This window comes from Ochotona princeps, chromosome 12 (assembly GCF_030435755.1).
Source record: "Ochotona princeps isolate mOchPri1 chromosome 12, mOchPri1.hap1, whole genome shotgun sequence".
Lineage (NCBI taxonomy): Eukaryota > Metazoa > Chordata > Mammalia > Lagomorpha > Ochotonidae > Ochotona > Ochotona princeps.
In genome coordinates, this window is record NC_080843.1 from 62346061 (window position 1) to 62371372 (window position 25312).

Sequence of the window (25312 nt, forward strand, 5' to 3'; positions counted from 1 at the left end):
TGATAGATTAACAGTCACATACTGGAAGATAATAGTCAGCAATTCACATAGTTCAAGGGCATAACTTATAAATGTTTTAAAACAGCAGAAGTAGGCATGCGAACAGGCAGACAACACATGCCAGGATACAAGACATATTTTAGGAAGGCCCACATGGACAACATGAGTGCAGAAGGGAAAGAAAGACAGTGAGATTAATGATGTACACCAGTGACAGACTTGAATTTTCACCTAATGACAATTACAGAGTTGTGATATGATCTGTATTTAAGATCACATTATTATAATATGTGAAAAAGGAACTATACTTGCAGACCAATTAAGCAGTATGAAGTATGCAACTGAGGAAATGATGGATTGGATTAGAATGGCAGTAGTAAAAAACTACAAGTACAATGTTCACAGATCTAATATTGAAATGATATCAATAAGGTTAATAGATTAGAAATGGATAATAAAAGAACAAATCGTAATGTTCTTGTATCAGCTTCTTTCAGAAGGCAAACAGTTTACTCAACTTCATAAAAATCAAGACAAGAGAAAACTTAAGCTCAACAAATATAAATAGACTACAGAATAAGAACTAATGGATTCTCAAGTGAAATGAGTTACCATGAAGGGAAGCAAGTACAGGTTTTCCTAAGAGAATTCAAGAAGTTATCACATAGCCTATGAAACTGAAAATGAAAATATTAACTAGCCTAGGATCACTGCTTACCATAATTTTTTATAACATACAGAAGACATAGTCATATGCAGACAGATACAGAACATGTTGAGATTCCACAACATAAAAACTTTAAGACAGTACAATTAATCTTAAATCATAAACCCAGGGAACTGAAAGGGGAAAAAACAGAAACAAAAACAAAAACAAAAAACAACAAAACCTCCCTGCCTCGCAACATGGTATCAAAACCAGCGCTTTTTCTCTAGCACCACAGCCATGAAGCTTTCACTGATTCTTGCCCAGCTCTGCACATCAGAACTACCAGAAAGGCTTTCTAAATGTGAAAGAAAGCAACTCTTATCTGCTAGGGCTAAGTTCCTGATTTGGATGGTATATAAAATTTTCTTGGATGTACTCAAATGTATTCTTAGCAAATCTTTAAAAATTAAATCAAAATGGGGGCCCGGCGGCATGGCCTAGCGGCTAAATTCCTCGCCTTGAAAGCCCCGGGATCCCATATGGGCGCCGGTTCTAATCCCAGCAGCTCCACTTCCCATCCAGCTCCCTGCTTGTGGCCTGGGAAAGCAGTCGAGGACGGCCCAAGGCTTTGGGACACTGCACCCGTGTGGGAGACCCGAAGCGGTTCTTGGTTCCCGGCATCGGATCGGCGCACACCGGCCGTTGTGGCTCACTTGGGAAGTGAATCATCGGACGGAAGATTTTCCTCTCTGTCTCTCCTCCTCTCTGTATATCTGACTTTGTAATAAAAATAAATCTAAAAAAAATAAATAATTAAAAAATAAATAAATCAAAATGAACTTTCATCAAGTATTATTTCTTAGCTTTGTTAATTCAAAATCTGAGATAAAACCATTATTGTCAGAAATACTTCATGAGCATGATCATAAGTGGACTTAAACAATAGAATTATGCCTTATTATATTGAAAATAAGTTTAAATATAAAACTACATTAAAACAAAGGAATTAACTTTACATAATTATGTTTAAACTAGACTTATTTTTTAACTTTTTCTGGGGGTGGGTGGGCAGGGAAATTCACATTTTCTAACTTTGATTCAAATATAACATTACTTTATGGTATAATCTAAACATCTGTTTAAAAGGGTTTTCCAAGTAATCCCTCCAGGGAACAGTAATATTTTCTATGAATACAGGTACAACCACAACTATCTTAAGGGAGCTATTTATGAGAGGTAAAATCCCCTCATCAGTTTCAATATCTAGGAACAGGCATTTGTTCTAGTAATTCACTGGGTTCTCTGGGACTTATGGAAGAGGACCAAGGACATGACTACACACCTGATTTCAGAACCTGTTCAGGTATTCCACGGGAGACAGAAGGCCCAAACACCCAGTTCTCTGCAATCCATGAGAGACCGGGACGGAGTGATCAGCCCTTACCTTCACCCTGGCCCAGACCCAGACACATGGGTACTTCAGGATTCAATCAGCAGCTCTGTGTGTCTGTCAATGTCTGTTGCTAAATCATGTAGATCAATAAAATGTTTCTTTAAAAAAATTTATCAAGTTTTTCCACATAAAAAAGATGCTTAAATATTTGCTTTACCAAATGATTTTATTTAATACAATAAACCTAAAGATTTCTATTGAAATAAATTACTTTTCCATAGATAAAATTTTCAAATGGCAATCATGTTCCTTCTGTATAAAATCAGAAAACAGGGCCTGGTGCCATAGCTTAGTGACTAAAGTCCTTGCCGTACATGCACTAGGATCCCATTAGGGTGCCAGTTCATGTCACACCTGTCCCAATTCCCATCAAGCTCTGTTTGTGGCGTGGGAAAGCAGTTGAGGACCGCTCAAAGCCCTGAGACCCTGCATCTGCGTGGGAGCTCTGGAGGAAACACCTCACTCCTTGCTCCAGATCAGCTCAGCTCTGGCCATGGCAGCCACTTGGGGAGTGAACCAGCAAATGGGAGCTATTTCTCTCTTTAAATCTGACTTTCCAATAAAAATAAATTTTTTAAAAAATGAAAAGAGAGAGAAAGAGAGAGAGAAAATGGAGCTAACATCAGGTATGTTGCATAACAGAAAATATAAAGCTGATGTTTTTAAGGAAAACTACGAAAATTTATTATTTTATCTCTATCCTGAAACAGCTCCAGTCTTCCTCATGGAATAAAATGTTCGTGATACAAAAAGTGGTAACAGAAAAACATTAAAAAAATAATTGTATTTCCATTGGAAAAAAATCACAAGTAGAGAAATCATGGTGTCATAATTTCCAAAATTTTGTAAACACTTGAGCAAACTGCAAATTATCTTCCCTACAGAAATAATTAAAATGCATAACCAATTAGCAAATGATAGAGTGAAATAAACATTAAGAATAAATAACAAAATAAGCTCAAGAAATGTGGAAGTCTATAGAAAGCCAGGTCACAATACATTCCCCATAAGAATACTTTTCATTCAAATTTACATTTATTCATCATTAATATTTTAGGAGATGGGATATGAGATAATTTAGTAAGAGCTGTTGCAAACTTGTATCTAAAAGTTATCATTTGAGGTGTTTGGCAGAGTAGGTAACAGTGTCCAGGATATCTTGATCAATGCCAAATGCCTGGATCAATTCTTGGCTCTATCCCCAAATGCACCCTGGGAAACAGCAGGTAACGACAGGAGTACTTGACTATACATGCCCACATGGGAGAGCCAGGTTAGACCACGGCCAATGCTGCACACATGTCAACAGTGAACATGCAGGCAGACATTTGTTCTTCTAACTCTTTCAAATATTTAGCTTTTGAGCTTACTATAAAAGCTTCTTTCAATTAAATCTAATTACACCAATAATACCAGTCATAACTGAAATTCTGATTTAATTTCCATATTCTAATTTAGTAAGAAGCATGCTATTTACTAATCAACCCACAGCAAGGGAAAGGATAAGATAAATCACATTCTAATCTATAAATACAGATTTTAAGCTTTAAACTGGGCCGAGCAAAAATCTTGTTCTATAACAGCAACAAGATATACATGTATTCACAGACCATTATTAACAATGGTATGATCTTCCCCATAAATTTAGTTGTAATTACACTGATTCCCTGACAACTAATTACAGCTTTAGCCCAATACGGTAAAATGGAAACATCAAAATAAATTTATGAGGTCAGCATTGTGACACAGTGAATTGAGCTGGCATCCTATGAGGGCCAGTTCTAAATTAATCATGATCATCACAAATTTTCTTAAAGTCTGAAGCTAATAAAGCTTCATTTTCTATATGCAGATCATCTCATTTATAAGATAATAAGTCAAATTAATGGCTACAATTTTCTGAAATGTTACCGAACAGCATTTCGTTCTTCAAGTATCCAGAATCTAAATTCATATTTAACTAAACTTGAATTACAGACTCTGCTCTTTGTAATAACAGGTTCTACTCTAACTGCTGTCCTCCAATGTTTATCACTAATGACACAGTTCTTTAAAATCTCACTTGTTGAATGCCTGAATTATAAGAAATGCAATTCATATTTTAAAACTCGTAAAAATATTAGACTTAAAAACTATGACTGAAATCATTAAGAATGCAAAAGAGCATTCTTTTCACTTTCAGGAAATAAAAAGAAGCCTGAGATGTGAAACTAGCTCCTGGACTACAGTGACGTGTCAATTATAGCATCACGGACTTAGAAAATTCTTTTGCTCATTATATTATGCAATGAAATGACAAGCTTCCAAAGACCTAAGTATTTTTACTTGCTGAAAAAATGTAAAAAACATTTTGCAGAAGCCATGTGGATCTTGCCAAAATAAATGCAATTTAGTTTCTATCCCTGGTTTTCCTAAATGATATGAGAGTTTCTTCATTTTAGTTATGTAATAACATTCATTTTGGCCACTTATCTAGCTATAAAAAAAGATATTTTCTCTACCTAGATGTTACAAACATCATAAGCATTAAGAAAAGGATTAAGTGAAAACCTCCTCACAAATTTTATTTAATCCCATTGAGAAAATTCAGGCAAATATTATGTTCATAATATGAACTTATGTTTTATAAGCCAGTCTTCAAAAATACTTGACGAAGATCATGTTCTATACAACTGCTTTTGCTTTACATTTCTAGACAAAGCATCCTTCCTTTAGCCCAATTTCAGTCTTGCCTGTCAATATCGTTTTCAAATTAGCTGTCACTAATTCAACAAATAACATTAGAATAATGAATATGCATAAAACCAGTACATACATTCCTGAAAGTATGATTAACTTGCCCACATTTTAAAAGCCACTGCAAGAATTTGTTATAATTTTAGAAAATTTACCCATAAGCATATAAAAGAAACTAACTTTGTTCACTATAGTATTTGAATAAACTGTACAGTAAGTCAACCATCAACCACGAAACCTAGCCAAACAACCCGAAATGATACCTTCTCCAACTACTTCAATGGTTGTAATGTTTTAAAATAACATTTAATTTAATTTAAACAAAGAACTAAAGTATAAGGTTAAAAAATGTAACATTTTGGGCAAAAAACAAGTATTTCCCCTCAAATAAGGATAAATGGTTATAAGCAAATGTTATTCACTCAAATTAATAAACTCTCTTCACTATAAATAAAAAACTTGCTCTAAATTTTTCGATCTTCACAGAAAGTAATCTAACAATTTTTTTTTAATACTTCTCTTATTTGATGGGCAGAGTGACAGAGATGGAAAGGGAGACACATAGAAATGGACAGATGTCCCACCCACTGATCACCCCCCAGACTGCCGCACAGGTAGGGTGGGGTCAAGAAGAAGCCAGGAAGGGCCCGGCGGCGTGGCCTAGTGGCTAAAGTCCTCGCCTTGAAAGCCCCGGGATCCCATATGGGCGCCGGTTCTAATCCCGGCAGCTCCACTTCCCATCCAGCTCCCTGCTTGTGGCCTGGGAAAGCAGGAGAGGACGGCCCAATGCATTGGGACCCTGCACCTGCGTGGGAGACCCGGAAGAGGTTCCAGGTTTCCGGCTTCGGATTGGCGCGCACCGGCCCGTTGCGGCTCACTTGGGGAGTGAATCATCGGACGGAAGATCTTCCTCTCTGTCTCTCCTCCTCTGTGTATATCTGACTGTAATAAAAATGAATAAATCTTTAAAAAAAAAAAAAAAAGAAGAAGCCAGGAGTCAACAATTCCATCCTGTTGTCCATGTGGGTAGCAGGTGCCTGAGCACCCAAGCCGTCTCGGCTGTTTTCCCAGCACATTAGCAAGAAGCTGAAACACAGTGACCATTCCGATTTAACATAATTTGAATTTTTATTGGAAAGGCAAATATACAGAGAAAAGGAGAAACAGAGAGGAAGATCTTCCCTCTGATGGTTCACTGCCCAAGTGGCCACAATGGCTCGGGATGAACCAATCCAAAGCAGAAGCCTTATCGGGGTCTCCCAAACAGGTGCTGGGTCCCAAGGCTTTGGGCCGTCCTCGACTGCTTTCCTAGGCCACAAGCATAGAGCTGGATGGGAAGTGGAGCTGCTGGGATTTGAACCGGCGCGCATAAAAGATCTTGGCACTTTCAAGGCGAGGACTTGAACCACTACACTATCATGCCAGGCCCCAGACCTCTTTCCAATGAATAAAAACTAGAAACGAAATTTAACATTTTGGGCCTGGCAACATGGCTCAATGGCTAAAACTTCACCTTGCCTGGATCCCATATGGGTGACAGTGTGTGTCTTGACTATTCCACTTCACTTCTAACTTCCTGCCTGTGTTCTGGGAAAGCATAAGAGGATGGCCCAAAGTCTTGGGACTCTACACCACAAGGGTGAGAGACACTGAGGAAGCTCCTGGCTTCAGGTCGGCTCAGCTCTGGCTACTACAGTCATTTGGGTAGTGAAATAGCAGGTGGACGACCTTTCTATCTTTCTCTCTGTAATCCAACCTGCCTTGCCAATAAAAATAAATAAATCTTTTTTAAAAATTAAAATCGAATTTCTAGAAAACATTGACTAAATTAACAAATCACTTATAAGTTACAATTTTTCAGTTAACAGTTTTTCTATATACACTAAAATGTAACGTGCAAGTAAAACAACAGTTTCCAATCCACAGGTTGGATATTTAAACACTCAAGATAATTATACTTTCCATCTTCCAGGTAAACTAACAAATACATAATTAATTTACATTATTTTGTAATTGTCAATATAAAAATTGTTTTGTATTATCAATATACAAAATGCCTGTTGTCTAGTTCTGTTCAATTTGTGTCATTAAAATTCCTCAAACAATAAACTCAGTTATTTAGCACACACATATAAAACACTAGTGAAATAAAACTATCCTCAAAGGATAATCTGAACACTGCGTACCCTAACTCAAGCCCTTGACATAAGCCTTTTACTATCTATTGGGGCGGAAGGGGTAAAGTTTTATTTACTTTTATTGGAAAATCAGATTTACAAACAAGGAGAAACAGAAGGATCTTCCATCCACTGATTCACTCCCCAAGTGGTCGCAACAGCTGGAGCTGAACTGGTAAGAACTCAGGAGCCTTTCTTCAGGTCTTCCACACAGATACAAGGTGTCTCAAGGCTTTGGGCCATCCTCTACTGCTTCCCAGGTCACAAGCAGGGAGCTGTAAGGGAGGTGGGGCAGCTAGGGCACATACCGGCATCCATATGGGATCTTGGCACATGCAAGACAAGCATTTTAGTCACTAGGCTACTGCACCAGACTCCCTTTTTCTATTTAAACAAACAAACAAAAGTATTTGAAAACGAGTGGTTAAGGTATTGGAATGTCAGGGTTTGAGCCCCAGTTCTACTTTCCATTGCAGCTTCCCGCTGATGTACACCCTGATGGACAGCAGTGATGGCTCAGCTTGGGCTCTGCCACCCTTGTGGGAGACTAGGACTGAATTCCCAGCTTCTAGCCTCAGCGAGGGCCAGTCTGCCCATTGCAGGCCTTTGAGGAATATAAGAACAGTCTTTCTCTTAAGTAAATCAGATACATTTTTGTTCTTAGCCCTCAGGAGATTAGGAAGAGGAGGAATAAATTCTAGTCATTCTCAAAAATAAGGATCCAGGACAACTCTTCCCCAGTTCACCCAAACCTACCCAATCACAAATTCTAGATATGAGTCTGCAATGTCCAGGTTGATCAAAAACATATCAAAGTGATTTTGATTAATTTTCAAATGTGAGACTCACTGTCCTAACAGTTGGAATACTACCAGTACAACATAGTCCTGGGCCCGGCGTGGTGGCCTAGTGGCTAAAGTCCTCGCCTTGAAAGAGCCAGGATCCCATAGGGTGCTGGCCAGCTCCCTGCTTGTGGCCTGGGAAAGCAGCAGAGGATGGCCCAAAGCCTTGGGACCCTGCACCCACGCAGGAGACCTGGAGGAAGTTCCTGGCTCCTGGCTCCTGGCTTCGGATTGGCACAGCACCAACAGTTGTGGCTGCTTAGCGGGGTGGGGAGGTGAATCATTGGACGGAAGATCTTCCTCTCAGTCTCTCCTCTATGTATCTGTAAAAATAAATAAATGTTAAAAAAAAAAAACCACACTCCTAAATAATTAGTTAAATACAAATTTTAAAATGGCTTAACTAAGCTTCCCTATATATGGTCATTCAAAACACCACTTTAAGGCACAACAAAGGTCTAATCTTTAAAGGAGTTAGAACCTAAAATACTGAAGAAGGTTAATCAAAAGTATAAAGAATCTAAGAAATTAACAATACTATACCAATTCTAAATCCTAAAGTCTATCAAGTTATTTTCATTCAATATAATTAGTGAGACATAGCTGAGCATAAGCCGGCAAAGTTTTGTTTCTATTTTATTCTTGGTTTTTAATTGGAAAATCAGATGTACAGAGAGGTTGTAACTGATGTACAGAGAGAAGGAGATTCAGAACAAAAGCTGATTCACTCCCCAAGTGGCCACAGTGGCCGGGACTGAGCCGATCAAAGCCAGAAGCCAGGAGCTTCTTCCAGGTCTTCCAGGTAGGCGTAGGATTCGAAGGCCCTGGGCATCCTCTACTGCTTTCCCAGGCCACAAACAGGCAGCTGGATGGGAAGTAGAGCAGCCATGATACGAACAGGCACACATATGGGATCCCAGCGGATAGCAGGTGAGGATTTAGCCATCAGCCTATTGCACAGGGCCCTTCGTTAAAGCTTTTTAAAGGACACTCTGAAACAAGAAGGCACTGTAATTTTCTGCAGCCTTCATACGGAAAAATGTAAAAATACACATTTCTCACAAGTAAAAAAACTATGATCTTGTGATATAAAAAATAGTATGCTAGAATTATTTCTCTTGATACTGGGTAAGTCAGTTATCCAAGCTCCTTTGGTGACAACTTTTAAAGTATATAAACCGTTGTAAATGAGATACTGCCCATCTAAAGAGGATTGAGAAATGCAATTTAGTTGCCTAAAACAGTGGAAGTGCAGATTATGACCAACCATCATCACAGAAGAGACTTCCAGACAACTTTAATGCTTGGTCCATACAGGCTTTCAGTTCCCCAACTACTCCAAACATGCTGAGATGCAGTGGAGTCGGGACCCAGCTAACCAGAATGGCTTCCCTTAACTGACACAAAAGTTAAGAATCTTATCCACATTAGACATTTCACTAGCAATCAATTTGTTTCAGGAGTTTTACCTACCACCAAATAAAAAACGGTAGCTGGTAAGATTATGACCACAACTTAAGACAGGTGATGCCTAAACATCTCTTAATATCCAACTCAACTATACTTGTCTTAATAAAGGTACACAACCCTCCTAAAGTGACTATTAGCTATTACTTACTATTCACAGGAATAGCACTCTAATATTCGGATAATCACATAAAATATGAAAAAGGGTTCATAAAAATCAATATAATACAAACTCCTAAGATTCCAGAAATAAACATTACCATCTCATTCAGTACATCTCTGGGTCTGAATAAAAGGATTTACATGCTTACAATGCAAGTTTAAAGGGGGGCTTATGAGGTGGAGGCAGCATTTTACCTAGCGATAAAGACACTATGTGGGTAACCTGCATTCCATGTACAGGGCCTGAGTTCAAGTTCGAGGTCCATTTATAATTATATCTTACTGTTATTGTGAACCCTGGAAGGCAGCAGTGGTTGTTCTGGCAGCTGGGTTACTTGCTGCCATTTGGAGGCCTGGAGAAAACACTGAGCTCCTGGCTTCAGCTGAGCCCACCCATAACTACTGCACGCATTTCAGTACTGAACCAGTAAAGGAAAGCTCACTCTCTCTACCTCTCAAATAAATACAAGCTTTGAAAAGGTTGTAACTGTAACTTATTTCCTACGAAAAATCCTTCCCCTACTGGAGAGTAATTTATGTGAAAGACAAAAAGAGCAAGTAAAGATTGCTCACAAAAGCCAAGATCAAGTGATAATTCAAGTAACAAAAATGGCTATAGTCGTCCAATCATTCATTGATTCAATAACGATGTGTCCTAAACAGACACATAACATAGAGCACAGAAAATATATTCATATGAATATTATCCCTACCTCCACCACCCATGACTACCTAGAATGCAGTAGGCCCTGCTGAGCCAAAGGAAGAAGTGAAAAGAAAAAGAAATGAAAGCTTGCAGCTTTCTACCTACTCAATGCAAGAGGCCTGGCTTCCCTAGAAGATGCCCTCTTCCTGGTACCACATTCTGATCTCATACTGCACACCTTTACCTAAAGAAACTCATCCAGCAAACCTAAACAGCTTTTAAAAATCCTTTTTAATTCCAGTACAAAGTACACTCTTCTCCTTTCAACTTCTCATCACTGTTTACTATTGTCTGTATTTACTGATTACTATCTCTATAGCTCCACATCACAAAACAGAATGGTAGATGAGAATGGCTTTTAAAAATCATAAACTATTATCTTCTCATAGATAATGAAGACACCAAAACACAAAAACCAAGTGCATACTAAAAACCACATAATTACCTTAGTAGGAAAACTAGCACCATATTCTAAATAAAATGGGATTATAATCCAAAGAAAACGGTGCACAGAACAGCAACTGTAGAACAGTGAATCTACATCCTAAATAGGTAAAGAGAACTCCTACCCATTCCCATTCAGCCCCTATGCCCGAACTATGGGATAAGATAGCAAAGACAACGGGATTTAAATAGAAAGCCCAAAATAGGAATTCTCAAACCTAACAGGACACATTAAATTAACCAGGGATTCCCCAACCAGCAGATGACTGTCATCTACCAGCAGCTACTTAAACCTTACCTGACAGGTCTCCAAGCCAGCTGCAGCAGCCACATCCCCCTCTGCGCCACAAACGTCTCGCCTCAGTAGCCTGAAATTCCTCACTGGGAAGGGAATATGGCCTGCAGGCACTCCCAAACACCAGTTTGGTTCTATGATTCTACTGTTAGTAAGCGTCCCTGGGATAGTTGAATCTGCATCTATATACATACATTCCCAAACCAACCCTCTTCTAGGATAAACTCAACACTATGGCACAATGAAAAGGTCATCTTCACAAACACCTTGGGGACTCCTGTTCTGAACTGTAATAGGTAATTTACTACTATTTTTGTTATTTTTTTATGTACAAATCAACTCCCAAACTAGAGAAGGTGGAAATGTTTGAGTGGGTCTGATGAATTTACCTGAAAAACAAAGTAGTTATAAAAAATGGAAACAAGCAATTTAAAAATAATACTTAAACAAATACCTTAAAACTGGTTGTAAAAATGTTCCAGCACCTCAAACACACAGCAACTCTAGTTTTGAGCAATTATCAATAGGCACATGTCTGCTCCTCATTTAACTACTATTCATTTATATACTATTTATTGATCGTTTGTAATTTTAGAAGTTCTTCAGAGATGTTTACTGAATCATTAAAATTCACTGTATTTAACAAATACCCACCAATTATAAAATTATTTTCCAAGAAAAAAAGAAGCTTTAATAAGGGTAAGTATTTAATTATCAGTTATGCCTAAACGTCCTACAAAAGAAATGTAATGCACCTTTAACAAATTTGCAAAGTGCTCAAAAAGTCTACATTAATACTTAAAACAATGCAAATAATATTTTAAAGCTAAACTACCTCTACTGACCACAAAAAGAAAGTGTACACTGACATATCAAAATAAATGTGACAGAACTATCTGCCTACCCCACAAATTTGAATTAACGGTAAACTTAGAAAATAATTACAAAAAACCTTGCTAAATAACATCATACTAAACATGGTGATGTTTAAGAGCTAAATGTTTTATTAATTTTTATGTTCATTAAATATCATTAAAGACCAGAGTCTAAAGCAATAATTTATATAGTTTTATGCTTTGAATGACATAATGTAGATGGCAAATATACACAATGAATCTATAAATATGAATTTAATTAACTATCTACATGATCACAGACTCACCCTAGTGGTTCAAGTTATACTCATATCTACATTTCAGAGTAACAGTACAGCTAGGTAAGGCGTCTGTGCATTTCATTCACATTAATGTTTCAGTCTCAATGACATATAAGGCCATAAAATCTTTTACCTGTAAACTTATCAATTTTAATAACATTTTCTCCAGTTTACGCTAAACTCTCTTGATTTCACTTCTATAAATGGATCAGTTGTGGGAACATACACAAACACACACACAGAGAACTAATCTGAAAACCTCACTGGGCATTCCAAATAGAAAATGTGTGTTTGTTCCACTCAACAGAAAGAAAACAAACATGTAAGAGTGGTAAAGAACTTATGATCAGCGTAAGACAGAACATTTACTTATATTCCAACTTTTTACCTGAATACTGGGCTACTAGGGAAAAGCTAGCTAACACTGCATTATCCTGACTAAGCAAATGTTAGATGACCATGTCGCAGGAGTACTCTGTAAATCCCAAAGCTTCCAATCACATTGATAATCAATTTCACATTATCGTCTTACCCAATGACAATGCAAATTAAAAAAGCCTCAGTTTCCTCATATGTATTTTATGGCATAAAGATAATGAATCACAAAATTTTATCTTGTTTAGAATAGAAATCTAAAAATAAAAAAGAGACCTTCAACATGGCAAGAAATAATTTCTTAAATTGTCTACCACACTTTAAAAATTTTTTTGATATAAAACAACAATACAGAATAAGATTTATTTCCCCTATTAATTTTCTTTCTCCTTTCCCCATAAACCTTCCCTTAAATGAAAAATAAATATAACTACTGGACAATTTTACCTATTAATTTTCGTACCATCAAATTCAGACTATGTAATAAATTACTGGTCACTATTTTTAAAAAATGACTATCGGCATTTGAAAAACTTGACTCGGTGCATAAATATAAGGATAAATACAGAGAGTTAACAGAAAAAATGGCATCCTTTCGATAAGCTAATTCTAAAGTGAAAGATCTTTTGTTAATTTCTTGTATTTTTTTATAATGCACATTTTCAACAAACATTTGAATTACCTTCCCATTTTGTTTAAAACTTTTTTCTCAAATTAAGTCACAGTGTCAGGCACCCTGATTCATGAACTGTACATGAAACCCAGGCATATCAGAATGCTACTCAAAAATGTATTTTACTCCTAATGCTCTCTCTGAAAATCATGCCCATTACATACTGTGGTGCTGTGAATTTGTTAGTGCTGAGGTAACTAAAGTACACTAAGATTCCATTTATTAATTCTAATGTTGAGATATTCTTGCAAAAAATTCTGGGGTTTTTTTTTTTTTTGATAGCACCAAATATTAGAGTATAAACTGTCATTTCGGGCCTGGTCTGGGCCCGGCGTGGTGGCCCAGTGGCTAAAGTCCTTGCCTTGAATGTGCTGGGATCCCATATGAGCACCGGTTCTAATCCCGGTAGCTCCACTTCCCATCCAGCTCCCTGCTTGTGGCCTGGGAAAGCAGTTGAGGATGGCCCAAAGCCTTGGGACCCTGCACCTGTGTGGGAGACCTGGAGGAAGTTCCTGGCTCCTGGCTCCACAGTGGCACAGCACTGGCCGTTGTGCTCACTTGGGGGCTGATTCATCAGACGGATGATCTTCCTCTCTGTCTCTCCTCCTCTTTGTACATCTGATTGTGTAAAAAATAAATCTTTAAACTGTCATCTCATTCTTGGTGCAGTCATAACTTCATTTGTAAGTATATTTAAAAAATTTTCTGCTCACATAAGAATATAAGCATGTCTTTATACTATTGATCACTTAAACATATCATAAAACATTCTGAAAGCCAGTATTGCTGAGGGTATGATAAAAAGCAGTAGAGAAGGACTCAGGTCCTTAGGTCCTTGCACCAAAGTGGGAGACCTAGAAGAAGCTCCTGGCTCCTAGCTCCTGGCTTCAGACAGGCTAAGCTCTGGCCTTTGCAGCCATTTGGGGAGTCAAAGAGTAGCTGAGTTGAAAACCTCTCTCTCTCTTTATCTCTGCCTTTCAAATAAAACTAACTACAACCTCAAAAGAAACTTGCAAATTTACTGATTGTTCACTCTGCAAATGTGCAGAAAATAACTTTAAGTCCACAGGTGGCTGACATCTTCACTTCAAACAGAATAAATGGCTGTGAGTACAATTCAATACAAACAAATGTCACACACTCTTAATACCTTTTATTGCCTTTTAAATCTAATAACTTAGTATAAATTTTTACTTCATGCATAAAAATTTAAAAAACAAAAACATAATCAGGGTGATGGACTGTGCTGGGCCCTGTGCTTGCTAGAACATACAAGAATCTAGTCTGGGAATACCTCAAAGTTTCTTTGGGGATCTCCCCAATCGAACTGCTGGACTCAGAACTCTAACCAAGACAAGACAGAAGACAGAACAGGTCAATCATTCATCTCAGCTGTATACTGCTGGCAGCGAAATATGGGGCGAACGGAGACTTTATGATGGACCATATCATTCAGTGGACGACCTCATTGAGTGAAACTGGCAGCGATTCATAACTGGAGAACTATTAAAACCACTTGAGCAAATATCTCAGAGCATGCCCCACATCCGGGACTTGGGGTGGGCGGGAAACCGGGTGAGGCTTCTCCCTCAATATTCCCCTTTACCTCGGATACATGATGGAAACAATATGGACATAATAGTATTACCCATTTCCCTATACCCCCAAACCTTTTTTTTTTAACCATAATTAACTATGTAACCATTGTCAACAACAACACAATAAAATAAATTTAAAAAAAAAAAAACATAATCAGCATTATCTTTAAAGGATCAAAACATATTTTAGAAAAGAAATCTGAGGGTCCATGGGCCCAGCGCGATAGCATAGTGGTTATGGTCTTCATCTTGCACGTGCCGAGATCCCATATGGGCACCGGTTCTAACCCCGGCTGCCCCACTTCCCATCCAGCTCCCTGCCTGTGGCCTGGGAAAGCAGTCGAGGACAGCCCAAAGCCTTGGGACCCTGCACCCGCGTGGGAGACCTGGAAGAGGCTCCTGGCTCCAGATCAGCACAGCACCGGCTGTTGCAGTCACTTGGGGAGTGAATCATTGGATGGAAGATCTTTCTGTCTTTCCTCCTCTCTGTGTATCTGCCTTTCCAATAAAAATAAAATAAATCTTAAAAAAAAAAAATAAATAAAGAAATCTGAGGGTCCAGTGCAGTGACATGGCAAGCTAATCATTCTCCGTGGCAACAGTATCCCATATGGCACCAGTTGGAGCTCCAACTGCTTCACTTCTGATCTGCTTGTTAATGGCCTAAGAAAGCAGCAGAATATGACCACAGACCTTAGGCCTATAAACCCACATAGGAGACCCAGAAGCAGCTCCTGGCTCTCAGCTTCAGATCAGCCCAGCTCTGGCAGTTGCCACCATTTGGTGAGTGAGCTAGCAGATGGAAGATCTCTCTATATAACTCTTTCAAACAAAATAAATAAATCTTAATTAAAAAAAAAATCTGAAGGTGCCAGAACTGTGATGTAACAGGTTAAACTCCCTCCTATGGTGCAGCTGCTCCATTTCCAATCAGCTTCTTGCTATTGTGAGTGGGAGGGGGGCATAAGATATGCAAGTACCTGGGCCCCTGTTCCCATGTGGGAGAGCTAGAAGCACATCCTATGTCTTAGCAGTTACCTGGCTTAGCCAAGGTCATAGCAGCCATTTGGAGAGTAAACCAGAGGACAGAAAATTCCTGTCCGACTCTTTCCTTCTCTTATATAACTGACTTTCATATAAATAAATCTTAAATTACAAAAAAAATAAAGACCTGATTCAATGAAGGTCAACTTTATGCCAGGCATTATGCATTTGGTTCTTTATAACTGCAAGGAATCTAAAAGCTGAACACCTACTCAACTTAGCTTGTATATACTTACGGGTCTGGTCAAAAAATATATTGATATCTGCTTCTTTTTGTATAATGAAACCGGTATTAGTCTATGTAAGCCCCAAAGAACATATTTTTCATATGACATGTTTTCAAGGTCAACAGTTTCGGAAACAGAATTTTTTTTAAAAAAAAAGGAAATAAAAATATGTAACTCCAAATTGCAAAAGAGTTATGCCAATAGAAAACAAGAAAAAAATCAAATATAAATGAAATCACCACTAAGTTAGGGAAACTAAAATGTTATTTATTTCATCATCTTTAGGTAAAAGAACCTTTCAAGACCTTGAAAGACGGTAAAGTTTGTGAGTAAGAATACTGGAAGACAGGAAAGTGATAAAACAGTGTTCTAAAAATAAGGCAGACATGATCCATATCTTGCTTATCTCCAGACAGTGTTAAGCCATTCACTAAACAAAACAGGAACAATAAATGTAAGAACATTGATTAATCCTATATTTTTGGAAAATATTTTAGAATAACTGCTGCCATTTGAATGAAGATATTAGGGTTATGTAAAAGCTGTCGATTACTTTAATTCTTAAATGAATTTTACTTTAAACAAGATGTGATAGCTGACTGGGAACAATGAAATACCTAGTTACAAAGAAGTATCTACCAAAGTTTAAACAAATCCTACAGTAATGGGTTTTTAATTAGCATACAAGCACCAAAAATTTTCTTTAACATTTTAACTACTCAATATTTTAACAGGCTACATTTCTAAAATGCAAATTGGAACTAACCTGCTTATATAATCATATATAAACAAATATTAACTTCTAATACAAAGAAGGATATGCATGAATTGACACTGAATTAGTAACAAGCCAGTTTTCTGTTCAGCCATTATCATGGATACTTTATAAATTAACATATCAATTTAAATTACAGTAATACTCAGACTTACAATGTCTAAAAAATTTCAGATACACTGTTGAGAAGAAAATTATGCTCTAATAAACAATGTATATATATCTCAAAGAGAAAATTCATAGCACTAAGTTACTTACAAGTAAAACTTTTATAGACTACCATAGTCAATTCTGACCCCACTCTAGGGAAAAAGGGAAAATGATCATAAATTTAACTGAACCTGAAAAGACTCAAAGTAGAAGACATGATGGGGGGGCCAAGTAAGAGAAGGAGGCGGGAAAGAGGGACAGTATGAAAGGCTGAAGGAGAGAAATGGTAGGGGAGAGAGGCAGGACAAAATTCTAGACAACAGCAAATTTATTCACGTTCTGAGTACTTGTGATATTTTATAAGCTAAAGCACATGTTCCATTCCACAGTATTATCTTTATCTTCTGTCATTCCTCTCTCCCCAAAAGATCCTTGGTTTAGAAGACACTATCAAAACCAACATTTATTTTACCCACTGGCATAAGCCCTGAACCCAATACTAGTTCCAGGTTAATCTAGAGAGATCTTTTGGCTTTGTTTTAGTGAACACATATTTCTTGTCAGTTTTTGAAGTGTCCAATAAATTATTTAAAAGTATAGGTTATACAAACTGCACATCTGTGCAGTTGAAAAATGTTACAAATAGAACACAATCTGCTAATACTAACTCCAAATTTCACACAGCTGCATACCTGACTTTCTGAATCAGAATAACAGTACTGGCAACTGATGAAGCTACACAGTGAAGAATTTTTCTTTATTTTTTGCTAAATGTTTATTTATAGCAAGGTATGTATAAATAAGAAATACACACTAGTTTAAAAAGAGAAGCATTCCAGAATGACGACTCTCTGAAAGGGTCACTTAGAACTACAACTACCTACAGGATGAATACATTTGCTCAAACTCTCCTGCATCACAATTGTGCTTTCGAAAAAATGATAGAAAATGAATTTTCCCTATTTGTAATCTTCTCTAATATGGCTGACGTTTTTTCCCTACTATCATTTAGAACACTTCATCCAATTGTAAATTACTACTATAGCACTGATAATAGCGAAGACAATACATCTAGGAATTCATTTAGAATCTGTATTCCATCTACTTCTCATGCCTTTACAAAAGTTTTTGAGTGAAATAGCAATATCATCTTTTTAAAGGAATACTAAAATTCAAATTTTCTATTAAATAACCATTTCTCCTCTATTTTTGTGTTTTTAAAAATCCTTACATACTTTCACTCATATTTAAATTTCGCTTTAAGATTCTCAGCCATATATTTTAGGCTAAGGCATCAAAATTAGGAGCAATAAAACTCAATGTGCTCAAATGAGAGTCACTTAAATATATAATATCAGTGCTGATACATTAACAGCAAAGAGTGCTTACAGATTTGATATCTGGAACTCACTAGAAATAGTTACTCAACTTACCTGGTGCTAATCCAGCAGTAGCGGGGATTCCCATGGATGGGTGAGAGAAAACTTGAGAGAAGGCAGACATATTTGACTGGGACACGTTACTCAGCCTGGAGGTTGATCCTCCTTTAGGAATAAACTCGCTTGCAGTAGGATTTGGTGTCTATTTAAAAATCAAATATATTAAGTTAACACACTTTAAGCCCAAAAAAACACATTGAAGTTACTAGGTATTATTCCACAGCGCTTTATTTACTGAGTAAAATCATTTACTGAATTTCTAAGTGTTTTCGCTTTACACAGTTTGTGTGGTATGATTAAATATCTTGCTTGAAGAAGGTCTGATAGTCAGATTTGAAGATTTTGATGCTTTCATTTGCAGAATAAAATCTCAGTAACGTAGAATGTGGCTTTATTATCAAGCATGCATTATTTCAAATGTATTCTAACATATTTTAGAGAACTGGGAGGTCAACACCACCTCAAAACTGAGCAACAAGTTTCAAATTTAATATCTGCTATCACTTCCACCAGGATAATGGTCAAAACTGCCTTTTTCCCCAAAATTAATCATTTCCCTTTAATTCAATACTCAGATATTTCCAATAAGATGACACCATAAATTTAAGTAACACAATCAACATAAACACCCAAAAACAAGGCAATAATGAATCCAAATACAGGGAAACCTAAGCGGGGGCCTAATGTCTATGCCAGTATCCCCTACTAACTGTGACACTGAATATATCATTAATTCATAAAGTCTACATTCTGTCCAAAGGAGGCAGAAAATAACATGATGGACTAATTTCAATAAAACCTGAAGAACAAGTGCCTTATTTGATATGAATGGCACTTGGAACTTTAAAGACACAGTTCACAACACTAGAATGGGAAGATAAGAAGTACAACTTATTTGTAAATCCTAAAACAAATGATACTACTAGCAGCTATGAGACAGCTAGAAGTGATAAAATATAGAAGCAATAATAAATCTGAGGCAAAATTAAAATATACTAGAAATAGACTTCAGGCCTGGACAAAATCATGCATTAGCAAAAATAGATTTTCCAAAAGGAACAGATTATCTTTCATAACCTCAAGTGTATTTTTAAAAGCCTTCCAAATTCTAAACTTTTAAGAATTAGTACTATGTCCTCTTAAGCAGATGACCAAGTCACTCATTTCTGAAAGAGAAGACAAATCACGGCATTTCACTGGGACAGTACCTCCTACTTAACAAGGAACAACAACTCAACAAGATGACATGTCAGCACGGGCACAAAGCACTTAACCTTAAGCATACCTTAGAAGATAAACAAGGAACAGGCATGGTCGCTTAGCAAATGAAGCGTCAGCCTGTTCCCCTATGGGTGCCAATTCTTATCCTGGACATTCCACTTCTGACTAGCTTCCCAATTATGTGCTTGGGAAAGCAGCAGCAGACAGTCCACATGCTCGGGTCTCTTACACATGGGAGCCCTGGAAGAAACTCCTGGCTTTGGCCTAACCCAGCCTTGGCCTCAGGAGATCTGGCGAGTGAACCAGCAGATGGAAGATCTCTCTCTCTCTCTCTAAATCTGATGTTCAGATAAGTAAGTAAATCTCCACACACAAAAAAAGGTAAAGTCATCAAATATGCTGATAAGAATCCAAAATGCTAGAAAATATCAGGCTTCAGAATTATAAGATTACAAATCAGCAGCAGTGTCAGACAAAAAAATCATATACATGCAATATTTTTACATATTCCTGAGGAATAAGAAATTACTCAGTTTCCATTTCCCGTAATTATACATCCTGAAGTCACAGTCAATAACAGACTGATTTCAAAGGTGAGATTCTGTAAAATTTATTTTAAATCATTTGGAACCCCAAAAGGGTAGGAACAGCAGTTAAGATTTTGGAAGGGATGACTCCAGGCTATTTCAGAGTGCCTGGTTCAAATCCTGGCTGCACTTTGAATCCAGTTTCTAGCCAGCAATCATTCTGGGAGACAGCAAATTTTGGTTCAAGTAGGTGAGTCCCTGCCACCCATGTGGGAGACAGGCTGGAGTTGCAGACTTCAGGATTGGAGTCTAGGTCTAGCCCAGACCCAGCTGTTGCAGGCACTTGTAGTCTGATCCAGCTGATGCTAACGCTTGCTCCCGCTAATAAAATCAGTAGTGGTTTTTTTTAATACTATTAAGGATAAAGAGACAGAACAAGTCTATTAATTCTTCAAAAATCATTTTATGTAACCATGTAATCTACATAGCCAATTATCAGATGTCAAAAATCCATCAAACAGCGAACTGTAAATAAATGGGAAAAAAAATGGAGGCTTGCATTAGTATCCTTTCAAGTTGGTAATCTCGGAGTCTGGTTTACCTGTGAGTCCTTCAAGTTTGAAGAAATATATCATTTAGACACAGTGTTTTCCTTTAACTGAAAAGTTACTGTAGTTTTAATTGTTACCATCATAATCCAATAACATTTTTAAATCCAGATATCCCAAATAATTTCAAAGTCTTGAATGACAAAGATGAAGTTTTAAAATCAAGTTTAATGCAATTTTACATTTCTCTACTATCACAATATTTCAAATAGGTTATTTAAAAAAAATTCAGTATTTAATATTCTGGTGATTCCAACAGAAGTAGAATATTTTACAATTGCAAAAAGATATCCTTAAGAGACTGAGTAGCTATAATAGGACAAACAGTATATCAATAAAAATTAGATGAAAAAAAGTTTATGCCAAATGAAAACAGAAAATAATTAAAAATTATGGTACAAGGATTTGAGGCCCAGTGAATAATTCAGGACAATCTCAGTATCTTTAACTAGATCAATAAAGGCCCCTTTTCCAGATAACATGGAACGCACAGGTTCTAGGAATTTGGACAAGAACTTTCTTTTTAATTCAACTTCACAGAACTGTTTGAACAGATTTTACCATTTTTTCTACATAGTCCCTAAAAATATACACTTTTACTTATTTCTATTCCATCAGTATGGTTTTTTTTTTTTCTTCTGGCCTTAGTACACTAGCACATGCAGTAAAATGCTAAAAAGAAGCGGTGAAAACAATTATTTTCCTTCACTTCTGATATCAAGAGAGAAACACACTGCTTTTCATCACTAAATATTATGTTAGCTATAGGTTGGTTTTGATAGATGCATTGTTTCAGATTAAAGATACTACCTTGTTTTTCTAGTTTACTGAGAATTTGGTTTGAGAGACGAACACTGAATTCCCTTGCACTGGTTCATTCCCAAGTGCCCACAGTGGTCCCATGTTGGAGCTGAAGTTGGGAGCTATGAACTCAAGTCAGATTTCCCACATGGGTGGTAAAAATACAATTACTTCAACCATCACTGAGTTTTTTAATAGCAAGAAGCCAGAATCAGAAGTGGGAGCCAGGACTCAAATTCAAGTACCTCAACATGGGCCACTGCATCAATTTGCTATTGACAAAGATCTTCAATTGGCATGTAAGTCGGATTTTAGCACACGCTTCTTCTCCACTGAGATGATCTTACGACTTTGGTTAGTTGTCACCCTTAATTCATTAATTTCTTTTTTATAAAACCAAAGCAACCATGAATTATTGAGATGAGACAAACTCTACTTCCTAATGTTACACTATCGTTTCGGGGCCCGGCATGAAAGCCTAGCAGGTGAAGTCCTTGCCTTGAATGCGCTGAGATCCCATATGGGCACAGGTTCTTATCCCAGCAGCCCCACTTCCCATCCAGCTCCATGCCCAAACTTTGGGAACAGCCCAAAACTTTGGGAACCTGTACCCACGTGGGAGAATCGGAAGAGGCTCTGGGCTCCAGACTGGTTTAGCTCTAGCCATTGTGACCACTTGGGGAGTGAACCATCGGATGGAAGATCTTTCTGTCTCTCCTCTCTGTGTATCTGCCTTTCCAATAAAAATAAATAAATCTTTTTTAAAAAAAGATATATACTATCGTTTCTATATATTTACTGGACTGTTTGATATGATATCATTTCATAAATTTCTACATCTAAGTATAATCATCCTTGGGTGTTTTGTGTTTCTAATTTTGATGTCACAATAATAAGCTCACAAAGTTGAGACATATTCCCACCAATTTGTTTTTGGGGAATGTTCATGTAGAATTTGTTTTACTTCTTGCATATACATCTGGGAGAATCCACCAATAAAGCCAGGTGGTTTTCAACAAAGCCTTCCATGCCCTTGATATGATGTTCCCATGGACAAATCACCTACTTTATCTCTGGCAATGCTGTCTTCTCTGAAATCTAAACGGCAATGCTAGCTTTCTACTGAATAGCACAGTATTTATAATCTTGTTATTGTGAAGACTGGTTTCTTGTCAGATTTAGTTGAATCTTGCAGCTTTTTAAGCTCAATCTGAGAATCTGCCGATAATCAATGCCAAGCATACTTATACTCAGCATGACCATAGAAACGACTGGGCCTAAGCTACCATTTTGCTGTTTATTTGTCCAGCTGTCGTTTGTTTCTCTGTATTTTTTTCTTTCCTGCTTTTCTTTTTTGTCCATCTTTAACCATATTTCTATCATTTCATTTTATCTCCTTTCTTAACTCATGAGCTGTAATGTTCTGTTACCGTAGTAGTTGTCTTTGGTTTTAAAGCACATCTTTGTTACCACTTTACACAAGGTATCAGAGGCTTACAATATTATTCTTTCATTTCTTCTCATGACATTTTCCTACACTCTTATTCTTGCTTTAAATGGTCAATTATCTTTCAAAGAGACATAAAAGGTAAGGAAAAACTCTCATACTTACTGTTCCTTCTGTTTTATTCCTCTGTATACATGTATATTCCCATAGGGTATCATTTCCTTTCTTCCAAAAGTATGTCTTTTAATGTTTACTGAAGCATTTATCTGCCAACGGTGAATTTTCTATGTCTCAAAGTGTTTTACTTAATGTTTTCCTTATAAGTGGTACTTTGATCTTTCACTGAATATAACACTAGTGTATTCACAAAACCAAGAAATTAATTCTGATGCAATAATTTAACTCAAATTTCTAACTTACATTTTTCCAGTTTTTATACACGTTCATGTGACTAAATTTTTGCAAATGAAAATTCAAAAACAGAATTCTAGTTATTTTCTTCCTGTATTTTAAAGACTGCTCCACTGTCATCTGGCTTGTATTACTTCCAAAGAGAAAGCTGCTATTTATCTATTTCTCAAGAAATAACGTCTTTTATTTGAGATTGCTTCTTTGATGTTTCTTAGTGTAGTTTTCCTGAAGATTCTTATTTTATCCTTTGGAATCTGGGTATATAAGTTTCATCAAATTTGGAAAATATTTGCTCACCATTATTTTTTCTTTCTATATATCCCACACCCACAAATGTTTAGGGATTCCAACTGCAAATACATTAGGCTACTTGATGGTGCATCACAGCTTGTTTTTTTCTGTGTGGTTTTAACACGAACATCCTCTATTGCTATGCATTCAAGCACATCACTCTTTTCTTCTGCGAAGTCTGTCTGACCTGCCACGAATCACATCTATTGTTCATTTCAAATGCTGTGATTTTTTAAATTTGACTAGAATTTTTAAGCATATACTCCTTCTCTGTCCTTGCTTCTTAAACATCCAAAATATGGGGCCCGGTGCCGTGGTCTAGCAGCTAAAAAGCAGCTGAAGTCCTCACCTTGAACGCGCCGGGATCCCAGATGGTTGCCGGTTCTAATCCCGGTGACCCCGCTTCCCATCCAGCTCCCTGCTTGTGGCTGAGAAAGCAGCTGAGGACGTTCCATAGTCTTGGCACCCTGCACCTGCGTGGGAGACGTGGAAGAGCTCCTGGCTCCCGGCTTCGGATCAGCGCAGTACCGGCCATTGCAGTTACTTGGGGAGTGAATCATCGGACGAAAGATCTTTCTCTCTGTCTCTCCTTCTCTCTTTACATCTGACTTTTCAATAAAAATAAATAAATCTTTCAAAAAAATCCAAAATACGGTTATAACTTTCAATATTTTATATACTATTTCTGCATAATTTCTTGGTAATTCCTAATTGTATCTTTTCATTAAGGGTTTTATTTTCCTATCTATTTATCTGGTGATTTTTTACTATTTGACAAATACTATTTTTTGGTGGAAGACATATTCCTGTAAATATTCCTGACCTTTGTTCATCACTGTAAACTGAAAATCCTTTGGGATTTTGCTTTTAAATATATTAGCAGGGATGAGGGAAGTATTTATTCTAAACCTAAGTTGGCCCTGTTATTGAGCAGTCCCTACTTGATGCTTCATAAATTAGGACATTTACTATTTTGGCTAGTGAAAAAAGAAACTAAATTTGGTCTTGTAGAAGCTCTGATAGTCATTTCCAGTGGCTTTTTGGAGATTTCTTTTTTCAGTTCATCAAGTAAGTCTGCTTATTCATATACTCTGATCAATACTCAACCACAGATTTAAGGAGAATGCCTTTACAAATCCTGTGAGTTCTGTGTATGAGCTCCCTCCTCTCCAGTACTTTTTCTTGCTGACTCCACAGCCATTGTTGAGATTCCAATCTGGGATCTTCAATTTACACAGATTACCAGGCTCTGTGATCTCTCTCCTAGCATGAAGCCTGAAAACTCATTTTGTGAGCTGGGTCAGATTATTTGCTTCTCTCCTTTCACGGATCACTTATCTTCCTTGCCTGATGGCCAATGTCTCGAGAGCTGTTGTTTCATGCATTTTGCTATGGTCTTTCAGCTGCTTCTGAAGAGAAAGCATATCTAATTCCTGTCCTTCCATCGTGGTTAAAAGACAACTCTAAAGGTACTGTTTTCAAAATTTTAAATTACATACTGCATCTTAAGTTTTAGCCAAGTCTTTTTCAGTTAGATCAGACACCCACTTGTGGAGATGTTTTCTGCAGATACCATTTCAAACACCTTATGAGCAAATCATACTACTTGCTAACAAAACTGACTATTCAGAATTTCTT

At 37.1% G+C, this 25312-nt stretch overlaps 1 protein-coding gene across 3 annotated transcripts in view; it reads right to left on the reverse strand.

The window, feature by feature from the left end:
- The window catches only part of PAN3 (poly(A) specific ribonuclease subunit PAN3), a 138610-nt gene that overhangs the window by 53254 nt on the left and 60044 nt on the right, over positions 1 to 25312 (reverse strand). For 2 of the 3 annotated variants that reach the window (XM_058670922.1, XM_058670921.1), the window contains one exon: positions 18363 to 18510. In XM_058670922.1, coding sequence (XP_058526905.1) covers positions 18363 to 18510 — 148 coding nt within the window. Of the gene's footprint in view, positions 1 to 18362; positions 18511 to 25312 lie in introns of those variants that run through there. The other variant, XM_058670924.1, reaches the window with a different exon arrangement.